Source organism: Dipodomys merriami, unplaced genomic scaffold, assembly GCF_024711535.1.
Source record: "Dipodomys merriami isolate MVZ:Mamm:240054 unplaced genomic scaffold, mDipMer1.0.p SCAF_275, whole genome shotgun sequence".
Classification (NCBI taxonomy): Eukaryota; Metazoa; Chordata; class Mammalia; order Rodentia; family Heteromyidae; genus Dipodomys; species Dipodomys merriami.
Genome location: NW_027204215.1, coordinates 776,176 through 799,636, shown reverse-complemented (window position 1 = coordinate 799,636; position 23,461 = coordinate 776,176). Strand labels below are relative to the sequence as shown.

The window sequence follows — 23,461 nt, the reverse complement described above, 5'->3', positions numbered from 1 at the left end:
GAGGTGTCGGCAGGTGGAGCCACCCCCGAGGGGCGGGCATAGCTCCCGAGGCCTCACACACAGACACCGACAGCCAGGCCCAGCCACGTTTTCCCAGTGGGCAGCGGGGTGGGGCTGGCTCACCTCAAGGCCCTAGACCGGCTATCGTTCCGGTCCACACCAACCTCCAACAAGGGCACGAGACTTGGGCCCCTGGCCTTTCCGTGTCCCTCTTTCAGGGGTGCCCCAGCTGGCCAGCCCAGCCCCGGCACACATGGGCTGCTGCAGAGCCTGGGCCCCCCCCACTGTGCCCAGCCTACAAACACAGATGTCTCTGGCCTGGGTCCCACAGGCCCAGCCCGGGCTTCCACCCTGCTTCTAGTGCTGAGCTCACGCTCCCCAAACTGGCTGCCCAGTGGACCCTGGGCCCCCGGGGAACAGGAAGTCTCCCACGCTCCAAACACCAAGAGACGGCAGCCGTGGGACCAGCGTGTGGCAGCAAGGCTCCCGGGGTGCCCCCCCCCCGCCCCAGTGGGCCCTCTGCCAGGCACCAAGCGGCTCCCGTGGGAGGAACCCTCTGCCAGGCCCCCGTTTGATATGGGGCGCAGGGGCTGCGTGGAAAGGCTTCGTAGCCCACCACCGTGCAGCCCACCCCGCTGGGGGCCGCAGGGTGTGGGAGCGTGGGGGGGCCCTGGCCCCGCCCCCAGGCTGGCGTCTCCCACTGCTAACCGTGGCCTAGAGACAGGCACTGACCTGGTGCTGAGGAGAGGAGAGAACAGGGGTCTGACCTCAGACCTCCTCAACTGGGGTGCTGGGGCTCTCGTGCACCCCAGGGCCGCTGGAGACCCCAAGGAGCAAGGCTGTGATCAGGAGGGCCCGAGGGGCTCTCTAGGGAGCCGGGTTGGTCCCTGAGGCCTCGTTCCTCCCTCTCCCCCGAGGCTTCTGCCTGGCAGCGGCTCCATGGGGAGGAGGACAGGGAGGACGCAGCCCCTGAGGTACCCAGGGGCCAGGGCACTGCCCAGCTGTGTGCACACAGACCGCTGGCCAGGCTTCCCGCAGCCTCCTGAGCGGCCAGTCCAAGGCCGGCCAGGGCCAGGTCTGCCCTTCACCGCCTCCCAGCAGGGCCCTACCACAAGCGCATGCCCCAGCCATGCCCGCCATCGCTCCAGCCCTCCGCGCGTGCAGGTGGTCTGTCCCCAAACAGAGCAGAGGGGCTCCAGGGCCCCGACCCAGCCCCCCTCCGCCGCTGGTTGGAAAGGAACTTTTGTAAAATGTCACCTTGTGAGCCCAGGAGCCCGACCTGCCCACCACCCAACGCGGGCCCGAGCGCGGACCCCACGGGGCCTCCGCCGCCCTCATGATGCGGTCACTCAATGAAAAGGCCCCGGGGCCCCAGCCCAAGCCGGGCGGGGCAGGACGTGGCAGGCGGGGCCCGTGGCCCACAGTGGCCTCACTTCCGGGGCCCGGCCCAGCCCACGTCGCCGAAGGGGCCCTCGCCCGTGGCGGAGCGCGGCGGCGGCCCGCAGGGCGTGCAGAGGTCCGAGTCCGTGTCTGACTCGCCCTCGGCGATGTAGGGCCTGACTTTGGCGCACGGCGCCACGGCCGCGTAGCAGCTGCTGAGGGCGTCCAGGTTCTCCCGGGACTGGGAGATGCTGAAGCCGCTGAAGGACCGCTCCAGCTCCTCGTGGTCCACGGACGGAATGGAGATGGACGTGTCACTGTCCCGCAGCGCCTCGTGCGGCCGGCTGGCCGGGGCGTCCTCCAGCCTCAGGAACTCGGTGCTCGCCCGGTGGCCGCCGCTGTACGCAGACAGGGACCGCTCGTGCGCGGGGGGCGGTGGGATGCGCACCAGGGAACCGTGGTCCCCGACCGGGGAGGCGCCGTGCCGCTGGTGGCCCTGCTGCTGCCACGAGGTGGACGGGGGGCACTGGGCGGGGGGCGCGGCCGGGGGCGCGGCGTAGTTCCTCTGGCCGGTGGAGCTGGTGGAGCGCACGATCTTGATGATGCAGCCGTGCTTGTCTGCGTGCTCTCGGCTGTCCTCGGGGCTGTGGTAGGGGGGCGCCGGCTCCGGCTCCTTGGCCCCAAAGTAGGCCTCCGTCTCAGCCGCGGGGATGCCCATGCGCTGAGTGTAGATGCTCACCAGGAAGTCCAGCTTCTTCTCCATGGACAAGACCTGCAAGACAGGGCTGCTGCTGGGCGGGCTGCTGGGACGGGGGCCCGAGGCGGGGGGGGCGGGATTTGGGGTACTCCAGACCCCGAGCCACACCACACCGGATGCCGGGCAGCTCAGCTTCTCACCCCGCCATCCACATGTGGGCCTGGCGCAGGCCTGCTCCAGAGCCAGCCCCGGGGCGGCCGTGCCCACGTGTGGTGACGTCTGGGGCGGGGGTAAGGAGGGCGGAGAGGATGACTCTGGCAAGCCCCGCAGCACATGACCCCTGCCGAGGGACCCCACTGCCAGCCGTGCCCCCCAGCCCCCCAGCCCCCCAGCCCGGATGTGGGGAGAGCAGATCTTAGGCCCCAGGAGGACCTCCTCCCGGGACGAGGAGGCGCGGCTGGGGCACACATCGCCCCGGGGGGGGCGGGGGGCCAAAGGCCGGCCCCTTCCACAGCACCCCACAGCCCCTCAGTCTCGCCCACCTGCTTCTCCACCTTCCCGAGCCGTCCCATCATGCTGGGGTCCTCGGGCAGGTCCACCTCCGCCGGGCCCTTGGCACGGTCCTTGTCGGTTATCGCCGGGCCCCGCCCCACGATCTGGTCCACTCTGCCGGGAACAGAGACCCGGCCCCTGAGTGTGAGTTGAGCATCGTGGGGCCAGGCCCTGCCCCCTCCTCCTGGGACATCCCACAGCCCCCCAGATCTGGGCTCTACGACCATCTCAGAGCCGACCGGGGGGCAGCAGGCGCCAGGACAGACGGACAGCGGTGCTCGTGTGCTTGCGCTGCCTCCTTGCGCTCCGGCCCGGTCCCTGCTCCGTCCGTTTCATGGGACATTACTGAGGAGTAAAGTGAGCCCCGCCCCGCCTGCGGCCCCACACCCATCAACCTCGTGCCCTGCCCATCGCCACCCATGTCTCCCTTCTCCTCCCTGGCTTGGGCTTGCTGGTCCTACAGCAAACCCAGGCCCCGGGATCCATGACAGCTGGTGAGCATCTAGCCGGGGCTCCGAGCACAAGGCCAGTAGGGTCCCCTCCGCTCCCCTCCCCTCCCCTGAGCTTTACTCCTGTGTAATGCACCATGGAGGCCTCCACGCTGACACGTACGACACAGACAACGCTAACGTCTCCAGCACGGACGACAGAAGCAGGAGGTTGAGAGCTGTTGCTCCATGCTCCAGGACAAGGGAGGGGACAGGGCTGCACGGGAAACGGCAATGCACAACCAGAGGCGAGGCGAGGAGCCGCAGCCAACCAGAGCTCTGAGTGCGCGGCGTGTGCCTGTGCTGCATGTGCATGCATGTAAACTGCGCGTGTGTCTTGGAATGGGAGTGCATGTGCTTGTGTGTGCAGGACGCAGAACTCAGTCGAGCTGATCTGTCAAGGCCGAAGGTTGAGGTTGCCGGGAAGGAAGGTGGCTGTGTGCCCTTGGGGGCGGGGGGAGACTCCCATTTGTTTAACATAGCACCGGAGACCCTCAGCAGATCTGTGGGGAGCAAAGGCCTGGCCATGCTGGGGCTGCAGGAAATACCAGCCTCCCAGCACGTTCCCTCACAGAGTCCATTCAGCAAGCCGTGCTCTGCACAGGGCATGCTGAGCAGGGCCACTCCAGGCCGGCCACACAGCTGCGGCCCTGAGCACAAAGCACGTCCTGGGGCCCCTGGGCCCAGCAGCCCCGCGCAGTCCTCAGCCTGCAGGGCCCCCCATACACTTCAGGGGGTGCCGGCCGACAGGGCTGGGGGAGGGGCAGGCTCATGCTCCACTAGCTCCCTGCGGGGTGCATGCACCAGGGTCAGGGGAGGCAGGGGTCCCTCCAGCTCCAAGCAACGCCAGTGGCCACGGCGAAGCCCCATGTCCACACAGTCCAGGCAGATGCACAGCCCCTTCACCCTGCCACATGACGGGCCACCTGTCTGGGAAGTCCCAAAGGGAGCCTTGGCTCAGGGCTGGGCCTGGGGCCGCCTGCGGCCTCCTCTGGCTTCGGCCTGGGATTCGTGCTGGAGTGCTCAGCCCGTCCCGGGCTCTTCCTGGTGTGAACCTGCGTGAGGAAGGCTGGGGGACTCCCAGCCCCGGCCCAGAACCCCCAACGCCACGCCCACAGCATGCCTCGGACGGCAGCGGAGCGCCCTCTGCTGGACACACTCGGGACGCACAAACACAACCCTGTCCCACCCCTGAGAGCCTTCTCTCAGGGCAAGGCTGCGGGTTGGCGCTCAGTGAATCCTTAGCCTCCTCGCAGCCGAGGCAGTGATGGGAGGGGGTGCGGGCTGGTCTGAGCTCCCCCTGTGCCGGTCACCTGGCTGCTCCTAAGCTGCCCGACAGAGCCGCACTGCCCACTTGCCCTGCCCCTGCCCTGGCCGGTCCCACGGGCGGGAGGGAGCAGGCCCCAGGGAAGCCAGCAGGCCCCTGAATCTGAACTAACTATGCAGGGGCCTGCTCTTGCCAGCGGGCTGTGCCCTGAACTCCACCTCCCGTGGTCATGGGTACTGCCCGCGAGGCGGCCGAGGTTGAGGTGCTCAGTGCCCCCACAGCCAGCCTCGGCTGCCGTCACTCTGGGCAGTAGCTTGGGAGGCAGGTGCTGCTGCCATCTGCACCTCAAGTCCAAGGAGGGGCACGGGGAGGCAGTCCCCGCCCCCCCACTGGGACCAGGCGGCCGTGAGCCCGGGGCCAGACACACACATGGGCCTGAGTCTTGCCCAGGAGGCCACGAAGGCTGTGGCCTGAGCAAGGGCAGGACACAGCTTCCTGGCCATTAAATGCTCTCTGCTCCCATCCAGAGCAGGCCCTGCTGATGGGAGTGCTCCCTGCGGGGAGCACCGTCAAGGAGGCTCTGCGCCGCCCGCCCGGGGCTGAGGAGGGCCGACCTTCTTCCTTCCGTGCGTTTTTAGGGAGATGTGTCCCGCTGTTCCAGGGAGAGGGTGCAAGGGGCTGCAGTCATGTGGCCTGGGGCGAAGGGGCTGGCCATTCACAAAGACAGGCCAGGAAGAGGTGCTGGTCCTAACCTAGGTGAGTACTGGGGTGACTCTCTCGAAGGGGCCGTGGGTCCTTTGGTGGGGTACTTCTTATGCCGGGGAGTTGAAGGGGGTGGGGGGCCCACAATCATATCTATCCTGGCAGTGTAAACAAGAAGAGAGACACCAGCACAATGCATCATCGAGCAACTCCAGGCAGAGCTGCTGGAAATGCAAGGAAACAGCCAGGCCGCGGTGATCCTTCTGCAATGCATGCCACTCCACCCTGGCAGCACCGTGTCTGCAGACCGCCCTGGGCTCCCAGCACAGCACTACACGCAGGAGCTGGGCCTCGGGGAGCCTGGCCCCATCGCCGAGCAGAAGACGCGGGATAGACGTCCTCCGGACGCCAAGGCCCGGAGAGGGGGCTGCCCACAGGCCCCGAGAGGGGGCTGCCCACAGGCAAGGTGAGCTCCATGTGTCTGCTTTCCAGACAGAAGGGGAAGGAAGGGGAAATGTCGGATTGGAAAGCTGTAGAGAGCCATGGAGACACAGCACAGGTCAAAGGCTAGGGGTTCCCACTCACCAAAACACAGCACAAGTCCGGCCGCTGCTCTGGGGTCCCAGAGAGGCCCCAGCCTGAGCTTACTGGGGCTGTGACAGGGCCCCACCTGTAGGAGCAGCTAAAGGCCTGAAGACTGCTCCTTGTCACCTGTGACAAGTGGGTGGGCACAGGGCAAGGGGAGGCTGGTCGTGGTGGCCAGCTGTAGACCCAGGCCGCCCACCCTGTCCACCTTCAGGGGTGACAGTCCCCAGGCCGCCCACCCCGCCCACCCTCAGGGGTGACAGACCCCAGGCCGCCCACCCCGCCCACCCTCAGACGTGACAGTCCCCAGGCTGCTCACCCTGTCCAACCTCAGGGGTGACAGACCTAAGCACCACCTTCAAGTCTGAAAAAGTGCCCAGCCCTGCAGGCCTGATAGTGGGGGTCTGATGGCAGGGGTCTGTTGGCAGGGGTCTGATGGCGGGGGTCTGTTGGTGTGGGTCTGATGGAGGAGTTCTGTTGGCAGGGGTCTGATGGCGGAGGTCTGATGGCAGGGGTCTGATGGCGGAGGTCTGATGGCAGGGGTCTGATGGCAGGGGTCTGATGGCAGGGGTCTGACGCACCTCAGAAGGGCTGGCAGACCCGGGGCTCCTTGCTGTGCTCCGTGTGTGCTTATTGTATGTCGTGTGTGGCTTAGGGTGGAGCCCTGAAGGCTACCGGCTCCTAGTGTGGGGCACAGGGGCCCTCGCCGTGCCCACAAACCGCAGCTCATGTGACTCAAGTTCTCACACCCAGATGAGCCAGCAGGTGCCCGCTACAAGCCACACACACCTGACTCACTGCTGCCCGTCACCAACACGACTACACCCGTGTGCATAGACACACACACATAGCACACGCCTGTGCCACACACATGCACAGACACACATGCACACATACACACATGTGTGCGGGCTCCCGTGTGTACATCTGCACGCACGTGTACACATCCATGCAGTGAGCATGTGCACCACACAGCTACACAGCACGGTACGGTGAGTCAGGGGGGCGGGGAAAGACAAAAGAAACACTCGGAACAGACACACCGCGTGAAGACTTGCGGAAAGCAACAAGAAGCGGACGTGGGGGCGAAGGCCCCCGTGCTGGGCACTGGCCCTGCCCTGGACACATCCCACACCAGCCCTACGTGTCTCCCACCCCATGCCTGGCTTTGGCCACAGGGCCCAGCCCTTGCCAGCCTGGACAGCGGGGCCCTTGCCTGGACTGCAGGCTCTTGATGCGGGACAGCATGTCCAGGTGTCCAGCCGAGTACTGCTCGATGACATCCATCACGTCGTATGGCCGGAGGCTCTCCTTGAACTTGCGCTTGGACACCAGGAACCGCATGACACTGCAGGGTGGGGGGAGGGGACTGTGAGCTCTGGCAGGTGCCATCTGGGCCAACCCCATAGCTGGGCCGGCCCCAGGTCCAGGCCAGCCCCAGGTCCAAGCCAGCCCCAGGTCCAGGCCAGCCCCAGGTCCAGGCCAGCCCCCCGGCCAGGCAGCCTCACATCCAGTCCAACCCCACGGCCAGGCCAGCCTCACATCCAGGCCGTCCCCACAGCCAGGCCAACCCCACGGCCAGGCCAGCCCCACGGCCAGGCCGGCCCCACATCCAGGCCAGCCCCACGGACAGTCCAACCCCACGGCCAGGCCAGCCCCACGGCCAGGCCAGCCCCACGGCCAGGCCAGCCCCACGGACAGTCCAACCCCACGGCCAGGCCAGCCCCACGGACAGTCCAACCCCACGGCCAGGCCAGCCCCACGGCCAGGCCAGCCCCACGGCCAGGCCAGCTCCACATCCAGGCCAGCCCCACGGCCAGTCCAACCCCATAGCCAGGCCAGCCCCACGGCCAGGCCAGCCCCACGGACAGTCCAACCCCACGGCCAGGCCAGCCCCACGGCCAGGCCAGCTCCACATCCAGGCCAGCCCCACGGACAGTCCAACCCCACGGCCAGGCCAGCCCCACGGCCAGGCCAGCCCCACGGCCAGTCCAACCCCACGGCCAGGCCAGCCCCACGGACAGTCCAACCCCACGGCCAGGCCAGCCCCACGGACAGTCCAACCCCACGGCCAGGCCAGCCCCACGGCCAGGCCAGCCCCACGGCCAGGCCAGCTCCACATCCAGGCCAGCCCCACGGCCAGTCCAACCCCATAGCCAGGCCAGCCCCATGGCCAGGCCAGCCCCACGGACAGTCCAACCCCACGGCCAGGCCAGCCCCACGGCCAGGCCAGCTCCACATCCAGGCCAGCCCCACGGACAGTCCAACCCCACGGCCAGTCCAACCCCATAGCCAGGCCAGCCCCACGGCCAGTCCAACCCCACGGCCAGGCTAGCCTCACGGCCAGTCCAAACCCACGGCCAGGCCAGCCTCACATCCAGGCCGGCCCCACAGCCAGGCCAGCACCACGTCCATCTGCCTGTCACCCTCCCAGCCTCTCTAAGTCTACGGTCAGACACAGGCGCCAGGAGCAGGGAATTGAAAGGGGTGAGGGTGAAGCTCCCTCGGGGCAGGGCCGCAGGCCCACCCGTGGCCTCTCCTCTCTGCCTGGCCCAGGAGGGCCAGCAGCAGTTGGCACCGAGAGGGAGGCTCCTCCACCCTGCGCGCAGCCCCGGGCACCCCCCAGCAGCCGGGCCTCACCACACAGCTCTGATGCTGACTTTGAGGCCCGGGGTCAGATCCTCCGTCACAAACTCGCAGTTGCAGCTTTTGTTGTCCTCCACGATGTCCTCCCCGGGGAGACTTGCTTCTAGTTGGAAGGAATGCAGACCATCAGAGGACCCCTCGGCCTGCGCGTGGGTCCCTGGAGTGTCCCCGGGGTGCCCTGCCTTCCCACAGGCCCTCTGGGACCCTCCTGGGTGTGGCCCTCCGGGAGTGGCTAGCGTGAGGGCTCGTGTGAGTGAGTGGATGGTGGCAGATTCAAAGCACACCTAGAAAGCAGCTCCGCTACAGAGGAGATGCTGACACGCCACACGGAGGAGCCCACACTGTGCCGGGTGAGAGTCCAGCCACAGTGTCCCTGCGCCCACGCTGCGGAGTGTCCCCACGTGACACGGCCGGGAGCGGGCACTCTGGCCAGGGCCGGGGAGGGGAGCGTGACCGGTGGCAGGGGCCTCCCAGCTCAGAGCGGCTTCCGCCCTGCTCTGTGTTTGAGGGCCACCTCCCCTCTGGGCAGCCCCCGGCCCCAGGGCCCGCCGTGGGACGGCCAGGCCACACCAGACCCACCTTCCGAGTTCTGGCGGGACGCCGCACCCTTGATGCGGAAGGCCTGCCGGGCCCGGCTGCGGTCGCCAAAGCTCCAGCTCTTGGGCACCTTGCTGGGGCTGTCGTCCAGGCTCTGGTCAGCACTGGGAGAGCGCCGTACCGTCTGGGCCTGGGGAGACCCCTTCCCTTTGGCAGCCACTCCCCGGGGGCTGGAGAAGACACGATCTTTCAAACTGACCTTCTGACTGCTCCCGGGAGAAGCGATGGCAGACAGACAGACGCACACACAGACACAGAAAAACAGCAAGAGAAGTCACTCTGGAAGGGACACAGGCTGTGTCTGTGCAGCCAGTGTTGACCCAGGACAAGGGGGGATGCAGGTTGGAAGACCGGCCAGCCATCAAGGGCTGGGCAGCGGCGGGAGCACGGGGTGGGGGGAGAGGCTCTGTGGTGCCCAGGACACTGAGGCCAACAGGTGACCCTCGGGCGCCTCCAGACGCCCTGGCGCTGAGCCTTCCCAGAGGCTCTTGTCTGCAGGGGCCTGGCCACGAACATTCTCCACCGGCCCTTCGGCTGTCACCAAGAGTGGCCTCCCTGCCCTCAGCCTCTCCCTCTGGCTCCTGAGCAGAGGAGGTCATCATAGGCTGATGCCTGTCCATCCATACTCTGGCCTTTCCAAGGAGGCCTGGAGCCTCCTGGCCTCCGCCATGGGGCCACCACGTGGCATCTGCCGGGTGTCAGCAGTCCACCGCACCTGCGCTCATCCGGGCAACTGAACACGTCTGCTTCTGGAATGGTGGCAGGAACAAAGCCCCTCTGGGGCCAGGCCCCAGCCCTGGCCCCAGCCCTGGCCCCAGCCCCAGCCCTGGCCTCGGGGGCCGGGGAGGAGGTGGTGGCTACAGCGACAGGACAGTGGTCAGGCCCCACTGTATGTGTGTGTGTGCGTATGCGTTTCATTTATGGCAGTACTGGGATCTGAACCCAAGGCCTTGTGCTTGCTGGGCAGCTATTCTATCACTTGAGCCATGCTCCTGATCTTGTTTTTGCTTTAGTTATTTCTCAGGTAGAGTGTTGAGTTTTTGAGGGCAGGTCTTGAACTTGGAATCCTCTGATCTAGGGCCCTGTGTAGCTAGGATCGTGGTCTGCACCCCGTTTGACCTCCTGCAAAGTTCTTTTCAGTCTCTCAGCTACCTAAGACCCTGGGCCCCACCCCCATCACTGCTGTCCATGAGGACCGCGGGGTCCCCCCCCATCACTGCTGTCCATGAGGACCGCGGGGTCTCCCCCATCACTGCTGTCTGTGAAGACCGCGGGGTCCCCCCATCACTGCTGTCCGTGAGGACCGCGGGGTCCCCCCCCATCACTGCTGTCCATGAGGACCGCGGGGTCTCCCCCATCACTGCTGTCTGTGAAGACCGCGGGGTCCCCCCATCACTGCTGTCCGTGAGGACCGCGGGGTCCCCCCATCACTGCTGTCCATGAGGACCGCGGGGTCCCCCCATCACTGCTGTCCGTGAGGACCGCGGGGTCCCCCCATCACTGCTGTCCGTGAGGACCGCGGGGTCCCCCCATCACTGCTGTCCGTGAGGACCGCGGGGTCCCCCCATCACTGCTGTCCATGAGGACCGCGGGGTCCCCCCATCACTGCTGTCCGTGAGGACCGCGGGGTCTCCCCCCATCACTGCTGTCCGTGAGGACCGCGGGGTCTGGGTTCACCCCCTCCAGGGGTCTCAGGCAGGCACAGCCTTCACCTCTCCGTCTGGGACATCTCAGGCACTGGTCCAGGCCTGCTGCTTGCTCCCCCCCTCTGGGGGCCCCCTATCATTCCCAAGGGAAACTGGCTCTGTGTGGGCCAGCCAGACTTCCCAGGTCAGCCCCAGCCCAAGGGTCAAGAGGACCCAACACGCAGTGACACCCACGGATGCCCGGATCCCTCTCCCAGCCCCTCCTGCCACGGCCCACAGGGACCCACAGACAGACACGTACAACCGAGTGCCAGGGTGACCACCACAGTGAGGAGTCAGCACCACACCCTGCACGGCCTGGACACCCCGACCGTGGCCTGCACGGCCTGGACACCCCGACCATGGCCTGCGCGGCCTGGACACCCCGACCGTGGCCTGCACAGCCTGGACACCCCGACCGTGGCCTGCGCGGCCTGGACACCCCGACCATGGCCTGCACGGCCTGGACACCCCGACCGTGGCCTGCACAGCCTGGACACCCCGACCGTGGCCTGCACGGCCTGGACACCCCGACCATGGCCTGCACGGCCTGGACACCCCGACCGTGGCCTGCACAGCCTGGACACCCTGGCCATGGCCTGCACAGCCTGGACACCCCGACCGTGGCCTGCACGGCCTGGACACCCCAACTGTGGCTGCACAGCCTGGACACCCCGACTATGGCCTGCGCAGCCTGGACACCCTGACCATGGCCTGCACGGCCTGGACACCCCGACCATGGCCTGCACGGCCTGGACACCCCGACCATGGCCTGCGTGGCCTGGACACCCCGACCATGGCCTGCGCGGCCTGGACACCCCGACCATGGCCTGCACGGCCTGGACACCCCGACTATGGCCTGCACGGCCTGGACACCCCGACCATGGCCTGCACAGCCTGGACACCCTGACTATGGCCTGCACGGCCTGGACATCCCGACCATGGCCTGCACGGCCTGGACACCCCGACTATGGCCTGCGCAGCCTGGACACCCCAACCGTGGCCTGCATGGCCTGGACACCCCGACCGTGGCCTGCGCAGCCTGGACACCCCGACCGTGGCCTGCGCAGCCTGGACACCCCAACTATGGCCTGCGCAGCCTGGACACCCCGACTATGGCCTGCACGGCCTGGACACCCCAACTATGGCCTGCGCGGCCTGGACACCCCGGCCAGGGCCTGCGCAGCCTGGACACCCCGACCGTGGCCTGCACAGCCTGGACACCCTGACCATGACCTGCGCGGCCTGGACACCCTGACTATGGCCTGCGCAGCCTGGACACCCCGGCCAGGGCCTGCGCAGCCTGGACACCCCGACCGTGGCCTGCACAGCCTGGACACCCTGACCATGGCCTGCGCGGCCTGGACACCCTGACCATGGCCTGCGCAGCCTGGACACCCCAACCGTGGCCAGTGCGGCCTGGACACCCCTACTATGGCCTGCGTGGCCTGGACACCCCAGCCATGGCCTGCGCGGCCTGGACACCCCGACCGTGGCCAGTGCCCTTCCCCACCCCGTCTTTAGGCAGTGGGAAACTTGGGAGACCATCTGTGTCTGCATATCAATACAGAGGAGGAAGAACAAGGCAGAAGCCACGGGGCCAGTGCTGGCCACGGGGCCACCTGGGAAGGGTGTGGTGACCGCCAGGCATCCTGTGAGCATCAAGGACCAGAGGCTCTGCTGGCCTCACGCCTACCTCCGTGCCCTGGCCCCACGGCCCCCTGGCCCCGGGCCTGGGCCTCCGTGCCCCTGGAGGCCAACCCTCCGGAGCCTGAGCTCCTCCGAGAGTCCGCGTGGCCTCCTGGTCTTGGCCTCAACAGAGAATCTGGCTGGCACAGGGAGCATTGAATGTTGACACTACCTGAAAACAGCTGAGGACTGTGGTAGTACTGGGGCCCACCTAGACTCATCCAGCTGAGGGAGACTCTGGCTTCTAGGACATTCCTCGCTACTCTCACAGACCCCTTCTCTAGCAGAGAGGCCACTGCAAACACAGGAAGGGAGGCCCCTCCGGGCCTCCCGGGGAGGACCTGGCCCTGGGAAGACCATCTTCCGCGGTCCCTCTGACTTGCACACACAAGGAAGGGAGACGTAAGCAGCCCGAGAGCAGCCCTGGCTCAGTCCCAGCTGCGAGGATGCTGGGCGGGCGTCGGTCCACCCTCCACCACGGCCAGCGTGTGGCCGCTGCGCTCAGCTCTCCCAGAAGCCTCTGCGCTGACAGTGGGCTACCAGGGAGCCAGACACGGAACCAGGCGCGTCTCCCACCACTCAGGGCCGAGTGGTGGCGGGTGGCATGGCCCCGGGGCTGCCTGGAGAGGGGCTGGGCAGTCTGTAGGACCCTCCGGGTGAGGAACCCCAAGGCCAACCCCATCTCCCTCCTGGTGGCACTTCCTCCGGGTCTCTAAGTGCCAGTACAGAGGCCTCTCCGAGGCCTCCAGCCGCATGCGTGACCGGGCCACGGCAGGGCCCCCCTCAGTCTCAGCTCTGTGTCCCCAGCTCTTAACCCTGCTCCCACCCAGGCCCAGAGGAGGCCCAAGAGGAGGCAGGGCACAATGACAGGCCTTGGGCCCATCAGCCTTCCTCACCCCGGAGCCGGGACACCAGCAAGGATGGGGGGGGGGCCTCCCTCACCTCACCACACAAACCAAGAACAAAGCAAACCCAAAGAGGGGCTCTCAGGGGCTTCCTCCACTTACTCAGCAAGAGCTTGCGGCCAGACCCGACCCGTGCACAGGAGCTGTGGGTCAGGGGTCACTCAGGAACGGCCGGCAGAGCTCTAGCCTTTCCCCACTAGCAGCCTCCCCAGGGCCCTGTGGGGGACGGCCCCCGCCTGGCCAGCACGCAGGCGCCCAGCTCAGCAGTGCAGGGGCTGGCATCCACAGGAAGCTGTCCAGCCTAACTGGGGACGGAGGACGCCCAGGAGAGCAAGGGGACTTTCCATGAGAATGCACACAGCAGAGCCCCAACACTTCCACACTCTTCTGGTCCCAAGCGGCCCGACCCCACCCCCTGTCCCAAGGCCCAGCCCAGGGCCAGGAGCCGCCGGACACAGGGGTAAGCAGGTAGCTTCAGCCAGGGCTCAAGCAAGCCGCCGCCCCCACTGGAAGCTTCAAGAGCCTCCCATGCATGCCCACTTCCGGGACACACGGAGAGCCAAGAGGCCCCCGGGCAGGGGGGACGATCCTGCAAGCCCCTCATCCAGGCGGGAAGGTCTGGAGCATGCACGGGTGCAGATGCACAAGCATGCTGCTCGTGCTGACCGGCCACATGCACACAATGGGGGCTCTTGCAGGTGGGCGCTGCAGCTGCCTGCTGCATTGGGCTGCACTGGCTGGGAAGGGGTGGACAGCACAGGGAAACAGGAGGCAGAGGCCCCGGAGCAAGCAGAACAGAGGCCCTCACACACAGACAGCAGACAGGGACAGGGACAGGAAAGGTGTGGTCAAGGTGCAAGGGACGGGGTGTCTCCGCCATCCTGTTTCCGGTCTGCCCTGAACCAAGCCTGCAAGTCACAAGTGGTAGCCATGGCTTCAGGCTTTTGGAGGGGTGGGGGGTGAAGAGCCCAGACCACAGGACACAGCCTCTACAGTGAGGTAACCAGCTCAGGATCGGTCCTCAGTGCCTACTAGAGGCGCCAGACTGACCAGCCCAGGGCGGGGCCTCTCTGATGGGCATGGTCACGTCCACATCAGCGCCCTGGCCACGGCAGGGCTCCGTGTGGAGGAGGGAGGCCAGGCGCCCGGGTCTGCCCTGTGCTCTGGGCACCAGGGGAGTCAGAGCTGGGCCGGTGCTGCCGTGGCTCGTCCCAACCTCCAATAAGCAGGGAGGGCAGGGGCGTGCAGCGAGGCCGGTCCGTGCGAGCGTTGCGTGGTACCTAGAGTGTCCCGGGCAGCATCCACACAGGCACCCTTGGCACGGTCTGCCTTTACTGGAAATGAGGAGAGCACAGTTAGTCCCGGGGAGGGCGGGACCAGAGAGCGGGTACTGAGTCACGCAGCCCCGGCGGGGGGGGGGGGGGGGGGGGACAAGGACAGTGAGGCGGGTGCGGAAATCTTCAGCAGCCTGGAAGAGAAAACAGTCACCTATTTTTGGAGAAAAAGAATCCCCGTGGTTTTCCTCCAAAAATACCTTTTCCTTCCAAAGCCAGAGTTTGGGTCATGTCTTAAAAGATGTATTACTATTATTATTTCAATTTTTTTTTGTTGTATTCATGCCAACAAAAAAAAAAAAACCTGCATGAGGTAAGACTTTAAAGGGCGAGGCTCGTGGATAGACATGATCCCCGAAGTGGCCGCTCTGCAGCATGCGCGTTTTACAAGGGGGGGAGATGTGCGGCTCAGCTTCACAAATCCACCAGCAAGGCTTCACCATGCCGGCCTGCGGCGGCCCAGTCCAAACACAGTGTACCCCTAATTCTAGGGAGCTCAGAAGAAGGGACATCTGGGTTCAAGAGATTTGCCCCAAGTCGACTTGCCTGAGGCCGCCAGGGGCCCTGAGCCTTGGACTGTGGTGAGTGGCAGCGTAAGGGCCTGTCAAGGCCTGGAAGGTGCTGCCTTCCCCAGAGCCCCACAGACCTCAGCGGTACACCCGCACTTCAAGAATAATCCTTCCTTTCCTTCAGGCTCCTCCCCGGCCCTTTCCAGCCAGCAGATAGCATCCAAGGAGCCCAGCGTGCATGGCAACGGTGTCTCACATCAGACACCACTGGGCCAGGGAAGAAGGCGCTCACGTCTACTCTCCTCCCACATTCGTTTAATGTCAGCCGACAGTCCCCGTTACGCCCTGTCCACATGCATCTCTCCATCTGGGCCTGAAGGGTGCCGTCACCACCTCCGGTAAATGAACCTTTGGATGGCAAGACTCCTCAGAGTTCTCTGGTCTCTTCCCAAGCAAGGCCCTGAGCCTGCAAGCCCCGGCCCGCCAGTGAGCGCCAGTCTGCATCCCCTGCTAGGCCCAGTTTGCTAAAGACAAGCAGCTTGGGGTCACCTTGGGGTGCGGAGCTGAGGCCGCACTTGTGCATGGCCAGCCCACCACGTGATGGGGCCATTAGCAAAGCTCCTAGCCTGCCGGAGTTGGCCAGGGCAGCGGCACCTCCCACTTCCCCTCAGTGGTCCCCAGGCCTACCGCCCCTGAGCCCCTTCCCACCCCTAGGGAAGGAGGGGAGTCCTGTGGCCCAACCCAGCTCTGCAGAGGGGAGATGTCCGCGGCTGCGCTGTGGTGGCAGCCACCAGCCACGCAGGGCCACCGAGACAGGGCTGAGCTGTCTATTTGAATGAGCGTGGTAGCAGCTAGTGGCCCCTGCGTGGGACAGCAGGGCTAGCCACGGCGGGCGAGGAGGGGGCTGCTGGCAGCAGCCCTCCCGGGACACTTTCCCGCTCGGGCTACCATGATGTGGTCTATTCCCTCTGAGCTCTAGGCCCAGGCAGGGGCTGCCTGTGGAGGGCAGATACCCTCACAGATGCGGGCCAAGGCCAGGCGCGGGCAGGCACCAAACTATACAGAACGCCACCACCTGTGAAAAGAGAGGAGACCCACACAGACGGGAAGGCCAAAGCCAGGGCTCGAGGGCCTCCGCGTGGAGGCGGGAGGCAGAGGAAAGGCTGGGACCACACAGGGCGGGTCACAAGAGGCAGTCAGAGTAGCACAGCCTGAAGCCCAGCTCCCCAGGTCCCCACCCCAGGCCCCGCAGGGCTCTCCAAACAGCTCCATCCCAGCCCCCCAGGGGTGCTTAGAGCCGAGCGCCCCAGCCGGCCGGGGGCTCACCCCCGTGCGCGCGCTACGCAGGGCACAGGGCCTCCTCTGAGCAGCACCTATGCACTGGGTGCCAACCGGGGGGGCGTGCCGCACCGCGGGGGCAGAGACGCCAGCCCTGCCTCCTGGCGGCAGGTACACTCCCCCGGCACCCCGATCCCCTCCAGGTGCCTCACACCTGCCAGCCAGGTGTCCATGCTGAGGCCCTGGGAGCCCTCTCGGCTGAGCACGGTGGGGTCCCAGACCTGGTCGGTGGCAGTGGCCCTCGGGGAAGGGGACGGGAGGCACAGGCAGGCAGGGACCACCAACACGCGGGAAGGAGACGGAGGAGCGGCAAGGGGCGGAGCGGGGAGCCACGGAACATACCGGAGAGCCGGGCTCCCATGGTCCTCACCTGGAGTCCCACTTTCAGGGCCAGCACCTCATCCCAAAAGACAGAGCAGACGAGAAAGGGGCCGAGAAGGGCAGTGACAGTGATTAAAAGCACTTGGGGACAGCAAGATTTTCCAGATGGGGCAGGAGAGGGAGAGAGAGAGAGAGAGAGGCTGAGACAGAACAGTGCAGGGAGACTACAGCCGGAGCGGCAGCGCACAGGCCCCCTGGGGAGACCTGCAGCCGGGCGGCAGCGCACAGGCCCCCTGGGGAGACCTGCAGCCGGGCGGCAGCGCACAGGCCCCGCGGCGGCTGCTCCCAGAAGGGCACGGGCCAGGCAGGCTGGCACAGAGATGGGTGGAGAGGCCTCCAGAGCCATCGCGTCGGGATCCATCTCTGCCCACCCGAGTCAGGGCTGTGGGCGGCTGTGGCCAAAGGGGCTGCTCCCCTCTCCCACCACCTGTCAGCTGGAGGTCACAGCAGGGCAGCCAGTGGGGGGGGGGCTGGACCAGGGTCCCCTAACAGTGACTGAGGAAGGAGGGCGGGCTGACCTCTGGGAAGCTGGACAACTTTCTCACTTCACCTGTGTGGGCCAGAAGGGGTTCTCATCCCTGCCATCGGGACAGGGGATAGCGCTAGGTCCCACGCCAGCCGGGGACAGCGCTAGGTCCCATGCCAGCCGGGGACAGCGCTAGGTCCCACGCCACCTGGAGGACAGCGCTAGGTCCCACGCCAGCCGGGGACAGCACTAGGTCCCACGCCAGCCGGGGACAGCGCTAGGTCCCACGCCAGCCGGGGACAGCGCTAGGTCCCACGCCAGCCAGGGACAGCACTAGGTCCCACGCCAGCCGGGGACAGCGCTAGGTCCCACGCCAGCCGGGGACAGCACTAGGTCCCACGCCAGCCGGGGACAGCACTAGGTCCCATGCCAGCCGGGGACAGCGCTAGGTCCCACGCCACCTGGAGGACAGCGCTAGGTCCCACGCCAGCCGGGGACAGCGCTAGGTCCCACGCCACCTGGAGGACAGCGCTAGGTCCCACGCCAGCCGGGGACAGCACTAGGTCCCACGCCAGCCGGGGACAGCGCTAGGTCCCACGCCAGCTGGGGACAGCGCTAGGTCCCACGCCACCTGGAGGACAGCGCTAGGTCCCACGCCAGCCGGGGACAGCACTAGGTCCCACGCCAGCCGGGGACAGCGCTAGGTCCCACGCCAGCCGGGGACAGCGCTAGGTCCCACGCCAGCCGGGGACAGCGCTAGGTCCCACGCCAGCCGGGGACAGCGCTAGGTCCCACGCCAGCCGGGGACAGCGCTAGGTCCCACGCCAGCCGGGGACAGCGCTAGGTCCCACGCCAGCCGGGGACAGCGCTAGGTCCCACGCCAGCCGGGGACAGCGCTACTGGCTCCCCGCTCCCCAGCTAGCTTCCCTCGTGGCCTGATCACTGCCCACTGCTCACTGCCTTTTTTCTTCTTCTTTTTTTAAATGGATATTAGATGATGACATAAATTTCACACACTTCACAGTATCCCACTGGTCACTAGTTACTCTCCTTTCCTGGGATTAAGAGAAGGTCATATCCAGCAGATAGAGACGATGGGTTAAGGCCAGATTCCACCTCGTCCCACAGAACATGCATGCCTGTCTGTCCTGCCGTCTGGTCATCCTAAGGCCCAGGCAGGCGTGAGGGGGCAGGCAGGGCACATGAGACCCGGTCTGGGGCTAGCGTCCTGCAGCCCCGAGGATGGGCGGTGTGGGGAGGGGACACACTGTGGTCAGGCTGGCTTGCAGCCAGCAGAGACGCCCATGGGCTAGAGTTTTAGGCTGGGGCTTTGTGACCAGAGCTTGGCATGCTTCTCAATGCTAGGGAGGCAGGGGCCAGCTCCTGCCCCCTCGACCCAAGCAGAGCTGGCAGTGAGCTCCGCCTTAGTGGCCAGATGAGCAGCATGTGGGTCCCGTCAGAAGCTAGACAGGAGGCCTGCGAGGTCTGGATGCCCATGGAGAGGCCCCCCGAGCGCAGGCTGATCCCACACTCTCCCACTTGTCCCTGGCAAGGGCCTCCTCCACGTGTGCAGTGTTTGGGCTCTGCCTGTATGTGCACGGCCCTCCTTCCTGCCCATTTGGGAGATTTTCACTCTAGCTGAAAATTGGGCTACATGCCCACCGGAAGTACTTAAACAGAAATGTCTGCCTCCAGGCCCCTAGGGGTGGGGGGATCCCAGGAAGGCCCAGCTGGCGGACAGAGCCCGGGGAGAGGCCGTGGGTGAAAAGCAGAGACAGAGCCATGGCAGCCCAGCGGGCCCTGACGTGGGCACACGGAGAAGCGGGCACACGCGCGTGCGCACACGCACACACGCACACGCACGCACGCCGGGCAGCTGGAGGCGGGAGGGACTGACCTTGGTGATGGCTCTGGAGGAGGCTCCTTCCTGCAAGAAGACAAGAGGAGGGCGGTCACCACGCAGACGGCCCCGGGGCTGGTGGCCAAGGCCGCAGACCCCAGAGCCGCGGCCCCACCCGACCCACGCTCCACAGTGGAGCTGCCTGTGCGGGGTGCAGGGAGGAGCTGCCTGTCCCGGACAGCACGGGCGGGGCCGGAGCCCTGCCTCGAGGAGCCCTGCCTCGAGGAGCCCTGCCTCGAGGAGCCCTGCCTCGAGGAACCCTGGCCTCGAGGAGCCCTGGCCTCGAGGAGCCCTGGCCTCGAGGAGCCCTGGCCTCGAGGAGGCGAGGAGCCCTGCCTCGAGGAGCCCTGCCTCGAGGAGCCCTGCCTCGACCCCCTCCCATGCAGCTGTGCTGGACACACGTCTCCACAGAAGGCCTGCCCGTCTCACGGAAAGGCTTGCTGAAGAGCACGCCGGAATTCGTGGAGTTTCTCTCCTCTGTATCATGGAGGGTGGACCAGCCAACCCTCCACTGCTGTCTGTTCCTCCCACCTCATTCTGCTAGTGAGGTTATTTTGGCCATTGCTTGTCTTATTTAGGGTTGACTATTTCTACTGTAATCATTATGAAAGTGATAAAAGATTGGTACCGGACCATACTTGGCTAAGCCACAAAAAAACAGGGAGTGATCTTGTTCAGGCCCCGGGGACGGTGGCTCCCTGGTCAGTCTCAGACCCTGGGGACGGTGGCTCCCTGGTCAGTCTCAGACTCTGGGGACGGTGGCTCCCTGGGTCTCCTGTGATACTCTGGTGCACTTTCAAGTACTGTGTGCAACAGGACCGAGTCACTGCGTCAGTACAGCAAATGACAGCAGAGGAAAGAGATATGGGCAGACTCCCTGCTTGGCCTAGAGCTCCGAGAATGAACCTAAGCCACCGGGCTCCATTTATTGCTTCAGGAGCAATGTGTCTCAGGGGGCCAGGCACACGTGAAGGCCACGCCTGTGCTCGGCTGTCCTGGTCTGGTCCCACAGCCGTCTGGCCAGCTGGCTGGGTGTCCAGAGCAGCCAGAGCAGCAAAGATGCTCACCGTGGCCCCATCTACCCCAGTGCGGTTCTGCAATCACCACAAACTTGGAAGATTTAACCTAAGAGGAATTTACTCTTTCTCTGTTCCAGAGGCCAAAAATCCGAATGGTCAAGGCCATTCTCCAGTTCACCAGGGAAAGTCCACCTGCCTCTCCAGCTCTGGGGGCTCCAGTCCCCTGTCCCTAGGGGACTCTCCTTTGCTGCCTGTGTCCTCAGAGAGACAGCGCAGTGTAGCTGTAGCTGGGACAGCCAGGATGCCCTCACCTCCACAAAGGCCCTTTTCCAAATAGGGTTGCATTCAAGGCTCCGTGTCAAAGGCTTGCTCCATAGACAAGTTCGTGGCTGCGTGGGCCACGCCGGGAGGCGGGGCCAGGTTGAGGAAGTGGATCCCTGTGGGTGTGGCTTGGGTGGGCAGGTCTTGCCACTGGCCGCCTCCAGTCTCTCCCTGCTTCCTGGCTGCCAGTAGATAATCAGCTTTCCTCTACCATGACGCTCTGCCTCACCACAGCCTAAAAGCAACGGAGCCCAGCTGACCAGGGACTGCAACCTCTAAACCGGCCAGCAACTGAACTGCCGTAACAAAACCCACAGTTGGCAGCTTAAACTAAGAATGTTACTCTCTTAGAGTCCTGAAAGCGGGGGGCCACAGGCCGAACTCCTTCCCCAGAGGAGGAAGGATCCCTCTTTGCGTTTTCCCAGTCGCATGGCTCTAGGTGTCTGTCCCTGGCATCTCCACCGAGACGTCTGCAAAGTGCCCTCTCACTGGGACGCCGTCACTTGACCCAGGGCCCCACGGGAAGTCCAGTGTGAAGCAGATGTGACGATCACGCTCAGTTCCAGGGTGCAATGTCCAGACTCTGCTGAAGGCAGCCTGCTCTGGCCGCTCCCCACGCCCATCTGCATGGGAGCCCAGGGAGGACCGCTGGTCTGTGGCCACAGCGTCTGCCCCAGCTGGGGTCACTACCAGCAGGGCCTCCTCTATCCATCAGCCCTGCACTCTGGAGACAGAAGTCTCCTCCCAGTCAGCAACAATGGATAGAGAACCACGCAAAGACCAGCGGCCAGTCCCATCCCAGGGCTCCCTGCCCTCTGGGGACAGTACCAAGGCTCTGCTGCTCACCGCAGGGACGTGGGCCCCTCATAAAGCCTGAGCTCTGATCCGCCCCAAAGCTCCAACCCCATCCCGGAACCACCGTGCTGACCTGAAGGTGAGGCCAGATTTGCTCTTGAGGTTTCTCAGCAGCTCCAGCTGGTTGAGGGGTGGGATAAGTCTGGGGCAAAAGAAGGAGAGGCAGGTCAGCCTCACTCTGGAGGAGGGGGGAAATGTCAGGGGCCTGGGCCCCAGCCACGCCTCCCCACGAGGCCCCCAGGGCCTGGGGCCTGGGCTCAGACTCTGGCTCTGCCAGCTCCAGGGCGGCTCAACTCTGCTGCTCCCGAGGCTGAGGCCTTGGGCAGGGCCAGCATGCACAGCAGAATCCAGGCTGTCACCAGATCCTAGACCTCCAGGCTGTGGAAGAGGGCATCCCCTCCCCTGCCCTCCCCTCCTGAACATCCCCTCCCCTCCTCCTGAACATCCCCACCTGAACATCACCTCCCCTCCTCTCTCCTCCTGAACATCCCCTCCCCTCCCCTCCTGAACATCCCCTCCCCTCCCCTCCTCCTGAACATCCCCTCCCCTCCCCTCCTGAACATCCCCTCCCCTCCCCTCCTCCTGAACATCCCCTCCCCTCCCCTCCTCCTGAACATCCCCTCCCCTCCTCTCTCCTCCTGAACATCCCCTCCCCTCCTCCTGAACATCCCCTCCCCTCCTCTCTCCTCCTGAACATCCCCTCCTGAACATCACCTCCCCTCCTCCTGAACATCCCCTCCCCTCCCCTCCTGAACATCCCCTCCCCTCCCCTCCCCTCCTCCTGAACATCCCCTCCCCTGCCCTCCCCTCCTGAACATCCCCTCCCCTCCTCCTGAACATCCCCACCCCTCCTCTCTCCTCCTGAACATCCCCTCCCCTCCCCTCCTCCTGAACATCCCCACCCCTCCCCTCCTCCTGAACATCCCCACCCCTCCTCTCTCCTCCTGAACATCCCCTCCCCTCCCCTCCTGAACATCCCCTCCCCTCCCCTCCTCCTGAACATCCCCTCCCCTCCCCTCCTCCTGAACATCCCCTCCCCTCCTCTCTCCTCCTGAACATCCCCTCCTGAACATCACCTCCCCTCCTCCTGAACATCCCCTCCCCTCTCTCCTCCTGAACATCCCCTCCCCTCTCTCCTCCTGAACATCCCCACCCCTCCTCTCTCCTCCTGAACATCCCCTCCCCTCTCTCCTCCTGAACATCCTCTCCCCTCCCCTCCTAAACATCCCCTCCCCTCCCCTCCTCCTGAACATCCCCACCCCTCCTCTCTCCTCCTGAACATCCCCTCCCCTCTCTCCTCCTGAACATCCTCTCCCCTCCCCTCCTAAACATCCCCTCCCCTCCCCTCCTCCTGAACATCCCCACCCCTCCTCTCTCCTCCTGAACATCACCTCCCCTCCTCCTGAACATCCCCTCCCCTCCTCTCTCCTCCTGAACATCCCCTCCTCTCTCCTCCTGAACATCCCCTCCCCTCCCCTCCTCCTGAACATCCCCTCCCCTCCCCTCCTCCTGAACATCCCCTCCCCTCCCCTCCTGAACATCCCCTCCCCTCCCCTCCCCCCCTCCTGAACATCCCCTCCCCTCCTCTCTCCTCCTGAACATCCCCTCCCCTCCTGAACATCCCCTCCCCTCCCCTCCTCCTGAACATCCCCTCCCCTCCTCCTGAACATCCCCTCCTCCTGAACATCCCCTCCCCTCCTCCTGAACATCCCCTCCCCTCCTCCTGAACATCCCCTCCTGAACATCACCTCCCCTCCTCCTGAACATCCCCTCCTCTCTCCTCCTGAACATCCCCTCCTCCTGAACATCCCCTCCTCCTGAACATCCCCTCCTGAACATCCCCTCCCCTCTTCTCTCCTCCTGAACATCCCCTCCCTCCCCTCCCCCCCTCCTGAACATCCCCTCCCCTCCCCTCCCCCCCTCCTGAACATCCCCTCCCCTCCCCTCCCCTCCTCCTGAACATCCCCTCCCCTCCCCTCCCCTCCTCCTGAACATCCCCTCCCCTCCCCCCCTCCTGAACATCCCCTCCCCTCCTCTCTCCTCCTGAACATCCCCTCCCCTCCCCCCTCCTGAACATCCCCTCCCCTCCCCTCCTCCTGAACATCCCCTCCCCTCCTCTCTCCTCCTGAACATCCCCTCCCCTCC

At 65.7% G+C, this 23,461-nt stretch overlaps 1 protein-coding gene across 9 annotated transcripts in view; it reads right to left on the bottom strand.

The window, feature by feature from the left end:
• Nucleotides 1-502: 502 nt before the first annotated feature.
• The window catches only part of LOC138837770 (potassium voltage-gated channel subfamily KQT member 2), a 58,621-nt gene continuing 35,662 nt past the window's right edge, over nucleotides 503-23,461 (bottom strand). For 2 of the 9 annotated variants that reach the window (XM_070036752.1, XM_070036754.1), the window contains 8 exons: nucleotides 21,390-21,458; nucleotides 19,119-19,148; nucleotides 14,474-14,527; nucleotides 8,897-9,120; nucleotides 8,312-8,420; nucleotides 6,888-7,019; nucleotides 2,620-2,743; nucleotides 503-2,152 (listed from right to left, as the gene is read on the bottom strand). In XM_070036752.1, coding sequence (XP_069892853.1) covers nucleotides 1,430-2,152; nucleotides 2,620-2,743; nucleotides 6,888-7,019; nucleotides 8,312-8,420; nucleotides 8,897-9,120; nucleotides 14,474-14,527; nucleotides 19,119-19,148; nucleotides 21,390-21,458 — 1,465 coding nt within the window. In that variant the 3' untranslated portion in view covers nucleotides 503-1,429. Of the gene's footprint in view, nucleotides 2,153-2,619; nucleotides 2,744-5,136; nucleotides 5,245-6,887; nucleotides 7,020-8,311; nucleotides 8,421-8,896; nucleotides 9,121-14,473; nucleotides 14,528-19,118; nucleotides 19,149-21,389; nucleotides 21,459-23,461 lie in introns of all 9 variants that reach the window. The other 7 variants (XM_070036757.1, XM_070036759.1, XM_070036758.1 and 4 more) reach the window with 5 other exon arrangements.